Source organism: Symphodus melops (assembly GCF_947650265.1).
Source record: "Symphodus melops genome assembly, chromosome: 8".
In the NCBI taxonomy this organism is placed as follows: Eukaryota; Metazoa; Chordata; class Actinopteri; order Labriformes; family Labridae; genus Symphodus; species Symphodus melops.
Window position 1 is genome coordinate 4399709 of NC_136698.1, and position 14826 is coordinate 4414534.

At 41.9% G+C, this 14826-nt stretch overlaps 1 protein-coding gene across 1 annotated transcript in view; it reads right to left on the reverse strand.

Moving 5' to 3' along the window:
* Window positions 1-2316: 2316 nt before the first annotated feature.
* The window catches only part of LOC306828552 (low-density lipoprotein receptor-related protein 8-like), a gene marked incomplete at its 5' end in the record, with an annotated part of 86729 nt that continues 74219 nt past the window's right edge, over window positions 2317-14826 (reverse strand). Inside the window, 3 exons of the mRNA XM_079351072.1 lie at window positions 2317-4056; window positions 6968-7036; window positions 11872-12237. Coding sequence (XP_079207198.1) covers window positions 3755-4056; window positions 6968-7036; window positions 11872-12237 — 737 coding nt within the window. The 3' untranslated portion in view covers window positions 2317-3754. The remainder of the gene's footprint in view (window positions 4057-6967; window positions 7037-11871; window positions 12238-14826) is intronic.

Sequence of the window (14826 nt, forward strand, 5' to 3'; positions counted from 1 at the left end):
ATAACCCATCGTTATGCTGATGGCCTTATTTACTTTTACAGCTCAAATAGAGGCACCGGAGATTAATTTCAGTCCGTTTGATCAAAAGTTATAAACTCCTCAAGTTTTTAAATGTGTTTACTTGAGAATAGAGTCACCTTTCCACCACAGGTACTTTCCCGGAGGACCTGGGACTTTATTGTTAGGTACCGAGTGTGTTTTACACTGCAGAGCACTGGGTCTGAATAAACTACCCATAACTTCATTTTGCAGTGAAAGGTTCATGGAAAATGGGGTAGCACTTCACAGGGGACTTTGGAAAATACTTGAGCCCTCTGTCAAAAGAAGGAAATCCATGTTCACTTGTAGTCAACACATTTTAAGAAGTTATTGCCATCGTTTCTGGGAATGAATTCAACAGGCTGGAAGCTCGTTTGTGGCAAGCCAATGGAAGATAGCTCTTTACACTAGTTAACATGTTTTCTCTCTATCCAGCCTTCAAATTAAATCAGTGCTCGGCTCAGTCAGCCTCGGCGTATTTCTCATCTGCTCAAACAAAACCCTTAACATCCACTCTGAACAGTCAGTGACAGCAGAAAGCGAGTCCTCTATTCCGCATCCTCTCCTCTTGAGAACAAGCAGTCATGATTTAAGAAAGGGGGGACTGACATTTGTTTTGCAAGGAACACACAAGCATGTGTGCATGTTTGGCAGCGGTGAAACTTTCTGAACTCAGCCACTCAAAACTGCATTTTCATTTTGCAGGAAGATGCTTTGTAAAACTCTGGAGCTCCATCTCCTAAATATTAATGGCAGCAGACACAAAGACAATCAAAAAACTAGAAGCAAATATGCGACACCTGACACCTGCTGAAAATAAACAACCCAAAGTTCATTATCGACTGTAGGCACACCTCTGATACCAGGAGAGAGGATTACCCATAATCCCTGGCCTTTTCTGCACTGCTGCTTTTTGCCCTGAGGCACTACCCTCTGGTGGCATAAATCCTCCTATTCCCCCTAAAAACCCACACACACACACACACACACACACACACACACACACACACACACCCTGCATCACTTTTTCACCCCAAAATCACCTCCAAACATGCTGCCAACCCCATCATTTCTTCCTGTCTACTTTCCCCTTGGCTATATTTAGTCTTGCCTGCCTACATACAATATGTCACGAGGCGCATATGAGAGGAAGGGCGTGAAAAAGGATGACATCCCCCCCCGCCCCTCCCCCCTTTTAAAATATCTGTTGAGTCAACTCAAGATGTAAAGGGAACTAGGAAGAAAAATATCACCATCTGCAATGAGACTTTTACGAGACTTATGACAGCAAACACATGCCAATAAATAAAAAGTCATAGCATGAGGGAATCAGAATGATAAACTCCCCATGTACTGACAGCCTTCAATTTGTCGTTAATAATGAGGTTAGTTTAAACAGAAATCGTCGAGCAGCATTTCACACACCACTACAGCTACAACAAGAGGCAGATGGAAGAGAGGGGCAAAGCAGGGACTACAAACTAATGGGAATTTAGGAAAGTAGTATTGGCTAGTAGTGGTAGTAATGTTGAGGAAGAAGAGGAGGAAGCAGAGGGCTTAAGAAGTACATGTCATCCCTGCTCCTTAAAAATGGTAAGAAGGCTTCTGTTTCTCCTCTGCGTTGTAGCGGCCTTGTTGTAGTGCTGTAGAGGCTGTGATGAGAGGAGGAGGGGCCAGGATGGGATTGGGAAGGAGAGGACGGAGGGAGGGGGGGGGCGGGATGGTAGGATGGATACATCCCCCCCCTCAGGGATAGCCATCATCCTCCAGACTGAGTGCCACGCGCTGCAAACAGCAGATAAAAAGACTGTTACCACAGAAGGCTGGTGAAGGAGAGAGAGAGAGAGAGAGAGAGAGAGAGAGAGAGAGAGAGAGAGAGAGAGAGAGAGAGAGAGAGAGAGCGAGAGAGAGAGAGAGAGAGAGAGAGGAGAGAGAGAGAGAGAGAGGAGAGAGAGAGAGAGAGAGAGAGAGAGAGAGAGAGAGAGAGAGAGAGAGAGAGAGAGAGAAAACAGTAAAATAGAGAACAAAGGTGGAAATCAGGAGAACATTTGAGCCTAGATGGCACCCAGAAGATAAATTCATCCATCCTTTTCCCCTTTTCCCTGACCTTCCGTTTCTCCTCTTTCTAACCCCCTCGTGTTCTTTCCCTTGTTTTCTGGCTGCCAATTTGCGAGGAATGCAGGATGCTTGCCTACGGCTTTAAATGTCTGGCCCACATAATGCCAGCCTGATTTCTCTGGCTGTCTGAGGAGCCGTTAAAAAAAAACAAAAAAACAACAAAAACCCCAAAACAACCAACAACCCGATGAAGACGATGAAGAGGATAGAAAAGAAAAGAGGAGAAGACGACAGGAGAGGTAACAAGACAATAAAAGAGAACCTGTAAGACTTGAGCGAGGGAGTAGAGTTCCCTTGCAGTAGCTCTCACTGAGGGTGGGAGCTAATTCGACCTTGAATCTCAATATGACTCAGTCGTGCACCTGTTTCATGTGTGCGTATGTGTGTGTGTTTAAATGTGTGCGTCTCCAGCCTGTCACCATGCCAATGATACCCAGAATTCCTTGCCTCTTTTTCTCTCTGGAGCAACACAAAGAAATCTGTGTTTCCATGCCAACCGATCAAAGCGCTAGACTCCCACTCCCCCCCCATCAAGCCTTAATCCTTTTTGGCTGCCCTCGCTTTCCCATACCATAAACAACAAATATCTTCAATAAATGTCGGAGAGATGACACACTGTACGAAGCGTTGAAGTGCAAATCATAGCTTTTCATTGTCTTCGGGAAATGCAGCTTCATGAACAGTTTCTATGTTTTAAAGAGAAATGAATCCGCTTCAAAGGGAAATCAACAGATTTATGGTTCCTGCGCTTAAAACAGAAAATGAATAATGTAATTTAGGACCGTCATTGGTTCTGATTTGTGCTCCATTTTTATACCGTCATGCCTTCCATGAACAAACAAAAAGAAAAAACATGTAGAATCAATGTCAGGATGATACTTTCCATTCTCATGATTTAAAATTGAAAACATGAGTGTCTCCTTCTTTCTCTGCCCTGCTGTCTTTTTAGTCAACTTTCTGAAGTGACAATAAAGCTCTTCGTCCTAAACCACATCTCTGTTTATTCTTTTCTTCTTCCAATAAACAGGCCCATCATGCACCTCTTTTTACTGAAACAAGACAGCAGTTATTTACCCCTCAATCCCCGTCACATGTCCTGCGAACCTTTGTCTTTGCTGAGAAGAATTACTTGAACGAAACAACCACAAAATTCCTCTCCAAATAAACGCTACCCTGTGGTACATATTTGAGGCTGCTAAACAACCATCGCCTCAGCTGCTGTCGTTAACAAAGACGATCTGTGTAAAGAGTGTCAGAAGGAAATGGGGGGGGCCTCACTGGAAGAATACGACGTCTCAGAGTAACACACAAACACTTCTACGACCTGAAAAACCAACAGAATGTACAAATCAATGGGACGGCAGGTTGACAACAAGGAAACACATACGTACTGTATGATAATGGTCATGGAGGTGAAGTGATGCGTACGTGAAGAACTGGTGAAGTGTGTGTATGATTGGTGTTTGAAATAAAATGTGTGAGAGTGTGGGAGTGTGTTTAAGCCTGTTTCTTTCTTTCCAGCAGGCAGACATATAGAACAAACGGGCATTTCCAAAAACCCCTGTGTATGATCCCAGCACACATTTTTCTGTTGCTCTCATTTGCCGCTGGACAGCATCGGCGCCCCTGAGTACCAGTGAGAGTTGCTGTCTGAGATGCCGCCCCCTAGAGGCAGCGCTATGAACGGCTGACTGTGGCTTCCACTCACTGCTGGGTACACGTGACCGATGGACTCGCTGTGCCGCCCGATGTGGATCTCGTCGTCGTCGTCCTCCGTGGTTTTGCGGTAAACGGGGTTGTCGAAGTTCATGCTCTTGGTGTTCTTGCGCCTCCAGTTGCGCCAAACCAGGTAGCCGCCGGTGCAGAGCAATCCGATGACCACTGTGGCAAGGATAGGGACTGCATGTGTTTAACACACACACAACAACAACACACGGCGGGAGCGTTAACACAGCCCAGGGGACACATAGCGGCGCTTTAAGCACTCACACATACATACACACACACGCATACTCGGTGTACTGAGGGCTCATTACTTCCTGTTTTGATTTTTCAGAACCATTTAAAATCGTAATTATACCTGCGAGACACATCAGTGGAGCAGGGGAATTAAAACAAGCAGAAAAATGGTGGACACAGGAAAAGCTTAACGTCCAGAGAATCCTTTGGTGCCTTAAACATTAACAATTTAATTATTAATACAAATCATTGCTAACATGAATAATATTGTAATCCGTGCCGTAAGATAATTTAACTTGTCATTTGATTGGCTGATATACTGATTGATTGATGAATAAGCTCAGCTGTGCTCCCTTCAAGATAACTTAAATATCCGAGCTGAACTCTAGTTGTCAGTGTTTTTTTGTTGTTTTTGTTGCAATGCTGAACATTTCTTGAATGCAGGAGGGCATCCAAATGTGGATCTTATGAAAGGAAACATGGATTCACATTTTTAATAATGTGCTAGAGTTCAGATGCTGTTTCACACAGTAGATGCTGTGCATTATGGGGGTTGTTTCTGCCCCCTTAAATGATAACGTCAACATAGGTCCCTCCTCAGCTGCAAAGTTAACTCTGGGATTCCCTGGATTGATATTGTGTTATTTAAAAAAACAAAATTCTTTCCTGGTCGTAATTTTGGATTATTTGGAAGAAAAAAAAAACTGAAGACAATGAGCCCTCATATGCATCAATACATTATAAAATCATGTTTTGTTTTTCTTAGTCTCAATCTTACAGAATGATCAAAATCATACAAACAAAATTTGCAACAATAAATGCATAATGCACAAAATCCCATTTTAATCAGCACATTAAAGACACACACAACAAATGAACCATATAGGTTATTCTACTGAAACTTGTAACATGCGTCCTGAAGCCAGAGATTTTAGTTTGGTAGCGAGGTGGCTTAGCTGTGATCAGTCTATTATCCTCATTTGATGTGTTGAGCTATGATTCCTAATTGTGTACCAGCCTGTGAAAAAAAAAAAACTGTCTGCTGTCTGGTTTTTTTTTTTTGGATGGGGTTATGGGAGGGGAATGGACAGGGAAAGAGGATGAGAGAGAATTGGATTGGAGGATTTTAGATAAGCTTGGTCTCCCCTCTCATTACCATATGAGCATGACGGCCTAGCTGTCCTGAAGGACCTGTGTGTATACAGTGTGTCGATGAGTCTGTGTGTGTGTGTATGTGTGTAAGTGTGTGTGTGAGACCAACGGCCAAGCACGAAGTGTGTCAATGAGTAGAGATAAAACAAGCATGTGCGGAGGTGTGTTTTTGTGTCTGTGGATGTGTCTTCCTCCCCAGTGGAAACACCATCTAATTGCTCTTTTGTTGGATCGGCACTTGAGATCCCCTGTGTGACTGGGCTGGAAACCCCACATCCTCCTTTGTTCCCCACTAAATGAATACTGTCTGAAAAAGAACACAGGCTTTTGTCTCATTTAGAACATTTTTACTCTAATTAGAGAGCGACACAGCAGCCTGACTTTGGCAAAATACTGATAATCACATTGGGCTGTTTCCCCCTTCATGGAGCTGTGGGTGGGCGTGGTGAGTTAGGCGGATGTGAGGAGGGTGGGCGGGGTGCAGAAATCCAGCCCTGATGGACCTCCAGCAATAATTAATGTTTCAAAGCTGCCATAAAATGCAGAATGGGGGGATTTATTCATGGCCATGAAGAATGGCAGAAGGACAGAATGAGGGATTGGGAGGAAAGGGTTAACAGTCTCAGGGGTTGTTTTAATGAGCTGATATCTCAATCGTGAAGAATGAAAAAACGGCTTTACGACGTTTTAGCGCTCCCATAATTTATCAAAGTCTTCAATATTAGGGATGAAAGAGATCTCAATCAGCGACATACGCCGCAACTTTGAGGTCATTTGCACATTCAGCGGATTTGCAAATTTATGCATTCGCATTAAATATATCCATTAAATTAGACTTCCATTAGACTAAAACTAATACTAACTAATAGAATAGTTTTGCTTTATTAAGCTGGTTTGAATGTCATGTAACAACCAAATGTTGGCGGACTCGTCGTGATTTTCTCCAAACAATGCCAACAATAATATTATTATTTATTTCCGAGTTCAAGGGTTCCCCTGCTCCGAGCCAAAAACACAATTTTATCTCATTAAGCCCTTTTCTAGTCCTTTCATAATTCCTTAACTGAAAAAAAGAGAAAGATTTCAGTGACTGTATAACCGGCTCTCAGTCCACTGGGTCACAGAAATAGGTCATTGATTTTAGCTGAGCAATACTGTATGAGCGTCAGAGTGGGAACAAGAGCTTAATAATGTTACAACAGCTGGTCAAATGTGATGACAAAACAGGAACTGAATTTCCCATTTACTCAAATCGCATTAATAACGACATAATGTGCACGTAGCAAAGGCCTGGCCACCGCTGACTGACGGGCTTATTGGTCCATAATGAATTTCTCTAGCCGTAGGCCAGGAGTCCATTGTTGGATAATACCATGGCTCACTACACTCTCTCAAGTACTCAACTATTATTTTGTTCTCCAATGTCAGAGCTGCGGCTGATTCAGGCATGTTCAAGAGACACAAATTGGAGGTGTTAAATCTATGATAAACTGTCAGGTGAGATTACAAACACTAGAAACTACATGCAAGTTCACACGCGCACATGCACGTACACACACACACACACTGAGCCAGACACATGAAATGAAACAGATGCACACAGAACATGCAGGACTTTGAGCGACAAGCGAGCCAGAAGGGAGAGGCAGGCGGACAGAAAGCAAGAAGGCAACGCAGCGAGAAAGTAAAGAGTACTCACCGATAGGAATGACTATCCCCAGAACAGCTACTGTGATGTTGTTACCTATGAGGTAGTGATCACTCGCAGCTGAGACGAACAGAGAGAGAGAGAAAAATAAAAAATGAGCAAAAAAGTTTGGATCCAAAACACCATCCCATAAGACCTTTACTAGAGAGAAAAACAACTTTAAAGCACCATATGCCAGGGAAAATATTTGCAGAGTGTAAGCAGACAAGAAAGAACCACGTCTGATTTCACTTTGGGCTGCTGCCTTTTTTTTTTGCAGTGTACGTATATGTGACTCATACCAGGATGCTATATAAAAGCAATGAGATCGTTTTTAATCTAAAAGGAGACAAATGAGATTCCAGGAAGTAATGCATCACAAATATAACTGAAAAACACATTTGGTTTCAGCAAGCAACATATCTCCTCAGTCTAAGTTTGACAAATAGTTGTTTGTTTGGGAAACCTTGGGCGTGAACTTAAAAACATGACCTTCTATTAAAGTCATTGTTTGAGCCATAATTATATGCAGGATTTTTTTTTTTTACATGTTTTGAAGCTCCAGCCCTTCAAACTTAACCCTAAAAGTATATATATTTTTTGAGCTTGACATAAATCCTGCTCCCAAAACTCCTGTTAGCAGCAGGCTAGCGTTTAGCCAAAGTGTGATCAGATGGCTTTAATGGAGTGTAGTGAGGAAGATTAATAGAAGACAGCACAGCGCTCGTCCTGCATACTGATTGGCTCATCCTGGAAGGAGAGCTGTGTGAGCTGCACGTCTGCAGAAAACACAGATGGGAGTTGAGGGATTGGGGCGGACCATAAGACGTATTTTTGCTCATAAATGCCATAATAAGGGGGAGTAAAAAGCCTTTCAATAAGTGCACACTCACACTCAAAGTGCAAGCTGTAACATAAAGAGGCTCAGACGGTGACAGGACCTCAGACTGAGCATTGAAGCCTCTGAGTCCTGAGTCAGCAGGAGTGAATATAGTATGAGGGATGTCCGATGGGTGCTGAGACTCTAAAAGGCGGATTAATAGAATCTTATTAAACAGCATGAAAGAAGCAGTGCTCGAAAAGGCCAGCAAAGAAGAAAGAGGAAGAAAATGAGTTTCATTTTCATTAATACTATTACCGCTGGAGGAATTTTAAGCTCAAAAGAATGTGTTGTTGTCTGTATCCATGAACAATTATGCTATGTATATCCCCATACTCTGCTCTTGTTAATACAGACATATCATGATGTGTAGTGTAACCACAGTGTTTTTGTTCTATGTTTGGAAAGCAAACAGAATAACAGAATCTGCAATCAGTTGCCTTGAATGTGAGGACAATGTGCCTTCACTGGGCTAAATTGTAGACACTAATATAGCAGATATCAAATATTTCCTAACTAAATTAACTGTTGATTAATGACTTTCTGAAAAAAGTGAAGGCAAACTCCCTCTGGGTTTGTTGTTCTCAGCTGGAGGAAGAGAGATGGCCCACTCAGGGATGATGTATTTAGAGGCATAATGCAAGAGAACAGTTCAAGGAGAACCATCAGACTTTGCAAACCAAAGAAACAACTTTGTTCTGAAATACTCCAATCATGTTCAAGCAGTTTGAATCTATCAAGTTAATTAGGTATCTTCCAGTGTTGGTCTTCAGTGTGTCCATACATACAACGATCAAAAGGGATTCCATTTTTATTTTTTTAAAAGCACGTCACTTGCGTAACTCAAGACTGCTGAAAACTCACGTTAGCTTAAATCAAAAACTTTGTTCGATGTTTATATAGGTCCTTCATTATAGTTTTAAGACTGACTGTACTGACCCCGTAAAGGCGAGGCAGCGTTTTCTGCTGCAGTCCAAAGCTGCAAAAACATTGATAAATAATTTCTGCTTTTGAGAGCGAAGGTTCCACTTCTTAAGAGCCTGGATGTTCGAGCTTTGTGTACCAGCTGTGGTTTATCTTTTATTCCTGAAACTCTTGGCTCTACATCCCTCCACCACGCCAGCCACGGCGCGGCACCATGGGTAACAGCTGATGCTGGCAAACCTGACAGTGTGCACTGAGTTGAAAATCATAACACATGGCCCATGGGTTTGGAGACGCGTCTTGTTCGTGCCCCATTTTCTCATCTGCATCTGCTCCACCTCGCATCTGGAGCACTTGTGGTTGTAGTAACGAGGCTGACAACTTCAGAGACCAGAAGAAACATGCTCTTGCATCTTAGTAACTGTGGAAAAAACTCCCTCAGCCCTACAGTGATGAGACTAGCTCTAGCAGCCATTCTTTTTAATTCCCAGAAAATCACTTTCTCTCCTGCCTATTTTTCACCCCCTCCTTTCTCATCCCACTAAATCCAGTTTCCCCCAAAAGTGTTACACTTAATAACTCCCTGCTCATATGCCAAAATGTTATGATTCCTTTTGCGCCCTGTTCATTGTATTCCCTCTATAACCTCTTTGTTGTCTGTTACTGTCTTTTTAATCTAACGTTTAGTTTAACTCCTCACCTTTCATCTCCCTCATTTCCCTGCCCTCACTATGTCTCCAATTCCTCCCTTTCCTTCAACTTTCACAGCCTATTTCATCATCCTCTCTTTCTCATTTTCCGCTGCATAGCTCTTGCAACCTCAGTCCTTCTTCCCCCGGTTTCTCAATTTTAACAAGGAATGTCTGTGATGTAAATGCAATATTGTAAAATCAGAGTTCAAACGTGGTACAACAGCTTGCAAACGTTCTCACTCACTGACCACTTTTTTCCTTCGCTCAGTTTCTTCTGTTCATATTTTATTAACTTTGAAGCGGAAGGCTGTGTCATTAAAGTAAAGCAAATGTGTGACGAGCGTAATAAATGATGCATGATTTAACAAGTGCCCAAAACTGTTTTTTTTTTTCTTTTCTTAAATCATTTTAGGAAAGCAAAACTTAAGAATTAGCTGATACAGAGTAAGTTTTCAGAGTTGTAGCTTGAATTTCCCAGTATTGGTGTGATATAATGATATAATGTCTACTCCTGTATGGCCTCACTGCAGAACAACATTTGACACATAGACAGCAGAAACCAAGTACATCCTCTGCATCTCTGAGTCATGACCATCAACAATGAGAGAGAAGCTTGAGTCCCACTGGATGTGTTGTTGTCACAGTCATGTTTACATTCTACTGTTCTCCTAACACATAAAGTGGTTTAAGTTTGTCTGTTTAAGGACTAGAGAAAAGAAGATTAACATACCTACTTCTTACTTTGATGTCACATAGGCGTTTTTAAATCACAGTCATTGATTATCAGCAATGTGTACTACAAGCTAATTAAAGTGTTTTAGCATTAGCCTGTTAACACAACAATGCAGGCCACAGGCAATTGCATCCCTTACACTCAACTGTGGTGGTGGGGGTTGGAAGTGTGTCGCCGGAGGAGAGCAAAGGCTTTTAGTATGGTGGAGGAGCAGCCAAACAGCAGTTTGTTCTGGGTTTATGCTCGAGCTCAGGGCCGACATCTACTGGAACAAAAACTTGCACATTCTCCCTAGACTGCACAAATAGATTGGCAATGTGTCAAAGGTTCCCAAAACAGTTGTGCATTGAAACAGTGCTCTCTCTCTCTTGTTCACTTGCTGAAGCTTTTGGTTGAGTGCTTTTTTAAAAAATACTTTTTGATCATTTAAATAATAGAGGTTTTATCATTTTTAAACAAGAGGAAAAAAAACAGCCTTCATTTGAACTTGCTTAAGTCCTTGTTTTGACCTATTTGAATTCACACCTTAACTTAAAACTTCACCTGCAGCCACTCTTCTTCTTTGTTGCTCTGAAACTGTAGATGTGAAGGCGGCCATAGTATATTGTGTTGCTGTGCAAAGCTTCTGCTTTGGAATAAAGATAAATGTTGATTGTTTGGGGTGCTAATGACTGTCATACATGCTGATGCCTGTTCACAGGTTTAGGCTGTACAGGAGGAACTGCCAGTACTTAAACACAGCACAGCACAGTATTTGTGTACTTATAATGTGTATCTAAAACACTAATCATGCAAAAGACCAGTCATAATGACGAGATAAAAAGGATAAAAAGTAATCTATTTGAATGTGTCATCTTTCTTCTTCTATAAAGAAAACATGACTGGAGGAGCAATAGCTGCCTTGGCAGTTTGACAGCTACAACTATCTCTTGTTAATGTCTGTGTAGGAAAGGCCACAAAGATTCAAGCGGAGAGCTGAAAACACGGATTTCTGTAACAAAATAACACCACAGCATGTGGTGTAGAGCACAGTGGTTTATCAATTTCTACTTTGCCATGCTATCAAGGATTGTACTACGCTGTCAAATACAATTTGAGTCTCAGAGTGGCTTTGTAAACCATTGTTACTGCTGTTATATTCTGCTGTCATTGCTTGTCTGGGCAACAAACTGTAAAGCAGTATTTTTCTTCTGCACCAGTAAAGCTTGATTGGTGCGAGGACGGATAATGCTGCTAGTTTGAGAGAGAACAGGGCAAGAGAGAGAGGAAGACAAAGAGTGAAAGAAAGGCTGTCAGAAAGGGAGGCTGAGTGATGAGAGGTGGCAGGTGAGAATCGAGAGGACTGTCATTTGTTAGCTCGACAGCTTTGTTACACGCTGCTCATGAGGGACCAACTGCAAGCAGACAGAGAGCCACACGAGCCAGAGAGCGAGTGTATGTGTGTGTGTGTGTTTTTGGAACAGAGAGAAAAGCAGCGAAGAGAAGAGGACAGTAGATAGACAGATGGTCAGAGAAAGAAAGAAAATCCACAGAGAGGAGGGAAATTGATGTAAGTAGTGGTTTTCAGCTCCCTGCTGCAATAATGACAGGTGGTTATAACTTGCAGAAGAACACATGCGGCTTGCAAACACTCACTTCACACAAACTCTCTTTCCTATGCACAAACCCTGCTCACCAGGACCCTTACCTCTGTGGGAGAGGTTGCCGTTGCTCTCTCTCTGAATCGGAGCCACTGGACCCAGCAGGGGTGTGTGTGTGGAAGTGGAGCTCTGACTTTTCAAAGTGGTCGTCTCTGTACTCGTGGACGAGCGAGTCCGAGGATGCTCCGTAGAGGTTCTCCTCGGCGTCTGAGGAGGGGTCGGAGTCGTCAGACGTCTGGATGTGGGCCTGAGCGTGGTGGCAGGAGAGGTGGCGGTCGTGCTTGATGTCGTGGTTGTTGGGGAAGTCGTGGTGTGAGGGGGAGTTGTTGTGCTTGTTGTTGTAGGGCTTGTTGTTGTGGTAGGAGGTGTAGTGGTGGTGGTTGGAGCGGCTGTGGTGGTCGTTCTCGGCCGAACTATACAAAAAAAAGAAAGAAAGAAAGAAAGAAAAAAACCAGGCCGGCCAGGATTCGCAATTATTTAAAGTGGCTAGGAACTCTCTGTGACAAACGTTTAAGTATCCTAAGGATATGTTAGTATATTTTGATTTAATGTTTTATTCTGCTTAAATTTCACCAACACAGAAGTGCTAAAATATCTCCAAAAGAGCAATTGCCCAACATCCCATATAATTTAACATGCTTAGTACATGGATGCCAGGTACAAAAATAATTTTGTATATTTTATCTAATTTTATTCCTGACAACCAATATATAACAAACCGAAACAGATAGTATTAAATGTCACATATTGTGCAAAATACCCTGTACCGTATGTCCTTAGTCTGTCTACAAACCCCAAAATTTATTAAGGGAAAAGTCTATCTTCCTTGTTTTTTGCCTGCTACACTTTTTGGAAAATGTATGCTCAAACAGGCTGTTTTCCTTTGTGACATCACAAAGGGTATAAACCCCTCCCCCAAATGGGTGACACCCACACATTTTAGTGTTTGTTAGGCCGTTGGATTCCACCTTTCCAAACGGCAGGGCATGTTGTGAGAGAGCCCAAGCCACGTCACCTTCCAGAGAGGAGCGGGGCCACACAGCTCATTTGCATTTAAAGCGATGTTTTAGTGAGCGCTGACTTATTTTAACTTGTTAAAAAGCGGAATAATATGTGACCTTTAAAATTCAGCATAATCAGGCCAGGTTATAAGTTGACAGTGAGCTCAAATTTGGAAGAACATAATGCACTGGCCTTTTCATTGAATCTTAATATGTGCTCAGCAGGAATACTTGCATTGCATTGGGACTTCCAAAATTGAAAGTGTTTTCTGCACGCTCCATGGCCATGTTTCCTCCCCCATCCATTCTCAGAGGAATTCTCTGGATAGCAGCCTTCATACATCATCATCTCTGTGTTAGCTTCTTCCCCCCTCTCACATGTGCAAACATTAAGTGCAAAACAGAACAGGTTTCTTTGAGGATAGCAGCTTAACACTTGTGAAATGAAGCAACTATGCTTGTGGGCCTGGCTGTGCAGTGAAGTAAGGTCAGTGTAATAAAGGAGTGAGCTGGAAACACAGGTAAGCTGGGAGAATCCTGACCCACTTCCCAAGATAGCATTACAGTCAGCTCAGGTATCGTCTTCTCTGAAGGAGTTGGCTTGCGATCAATCAAAATGAATGAAGGCTGGCGTCAGTAAACACTTAATATGGATCGTATTAGCTGTAGTCAATAGGCTATTTTTCCATGATTATAAAGAAATATAAATGGATATTAATTGAACAGCTTTGGTGTGTAGCAGAGCTGACATTACAATCATGAATCATTTGTGTTTAAGCCTCTTTATTAAGAAGCTTTTGAAAACAGATGGGATGTTCATATAAGCCTGTTTAAACCGATCTAAAATAAAACTACATTATATATTATAACTATATAAATATAATTGCTAAAGCCTCCATTCTTCTTGCAAGAGAAAGCTAAGACTTCCTTTCACATCGTCACATTGTATCTATCATAGAATCCCATTAGGTTAGGGCACATGCAGTGTTAAACATGTGGAGCTGTCTGGCCCTGGGGTATTGTTGATTGCATAATCCTGTTTCAGTTCCCTTTAACAGCCACAGAACAAATGACAACACTCATATTAGCTTGTGATTGTGTCGATTATTGGCTGATAAAGCTTTGAAAAAAAAAAAAAAAAAAACACCAAACCGCCTTTGCCCTCTCCTCATGTCAATGATCCTACATCTTAAACATAAAAAAATGATACTGTACCAACCATGTTACTAACCTGCTGCCAGTGAACCTTTTGACCTGTCACTTTTCAAGCCTATTGTTGCCATTGTCCCAACTTCTTAAACATGTTGTTGACATCAAATTTAAGGCATATTTCCAAAACTACAATTTGTCACGTTATTTTTGTGCTATTTACAATCAAATATGGGGTTTAAATGTTTTGTTAATCATTGCATTCTGTTGTTATTCACGTTTTAGACAACATCCTAGCATTTGGGCATTATCTATCGTTCTTCTTATTGCCATTGTAACTTTGCCAAATGTTGCCTTGTGCTCAAGGTGAGTGTACGTTGGGTTGTTGTAAGTCATATAACAATGAGTCCAGTATTTTACCTGCTCGAGAGTGTCTTGAGATAACATTTGTTATGAATTGGAGCTGTACAAATAAAGGTTGATTGAAGAAGTGGGCTTAAAGTGGATCTCCTTAAACGTTGCATTTCAGGACAGAAGACACACGTGGAGAAACCCTCAGCAGGACTTCAGCTCCAGCACTGAAAACTATTAAGGAATGAGTCCTTCTTGGTCTAGTTGTGCAGAATGAAGTCACAAAATCAAATGCAACATGACAGGCCAAGCTTTGAGTTATCATACACGGCCGGAAAGAAGAAGTTCTTCCTTCCTAGAATGGCGTGAGAAAAACTTCCCTAAGCCTTCCATGCATACACTGGATAGTTTATTTCAAGACATGTTTTAATACTTTATTATGAGGTGAATTCCTTTAAGCAGTGCTGGGAGAATGAAACCAATTGAATTCCTCATGTCCTA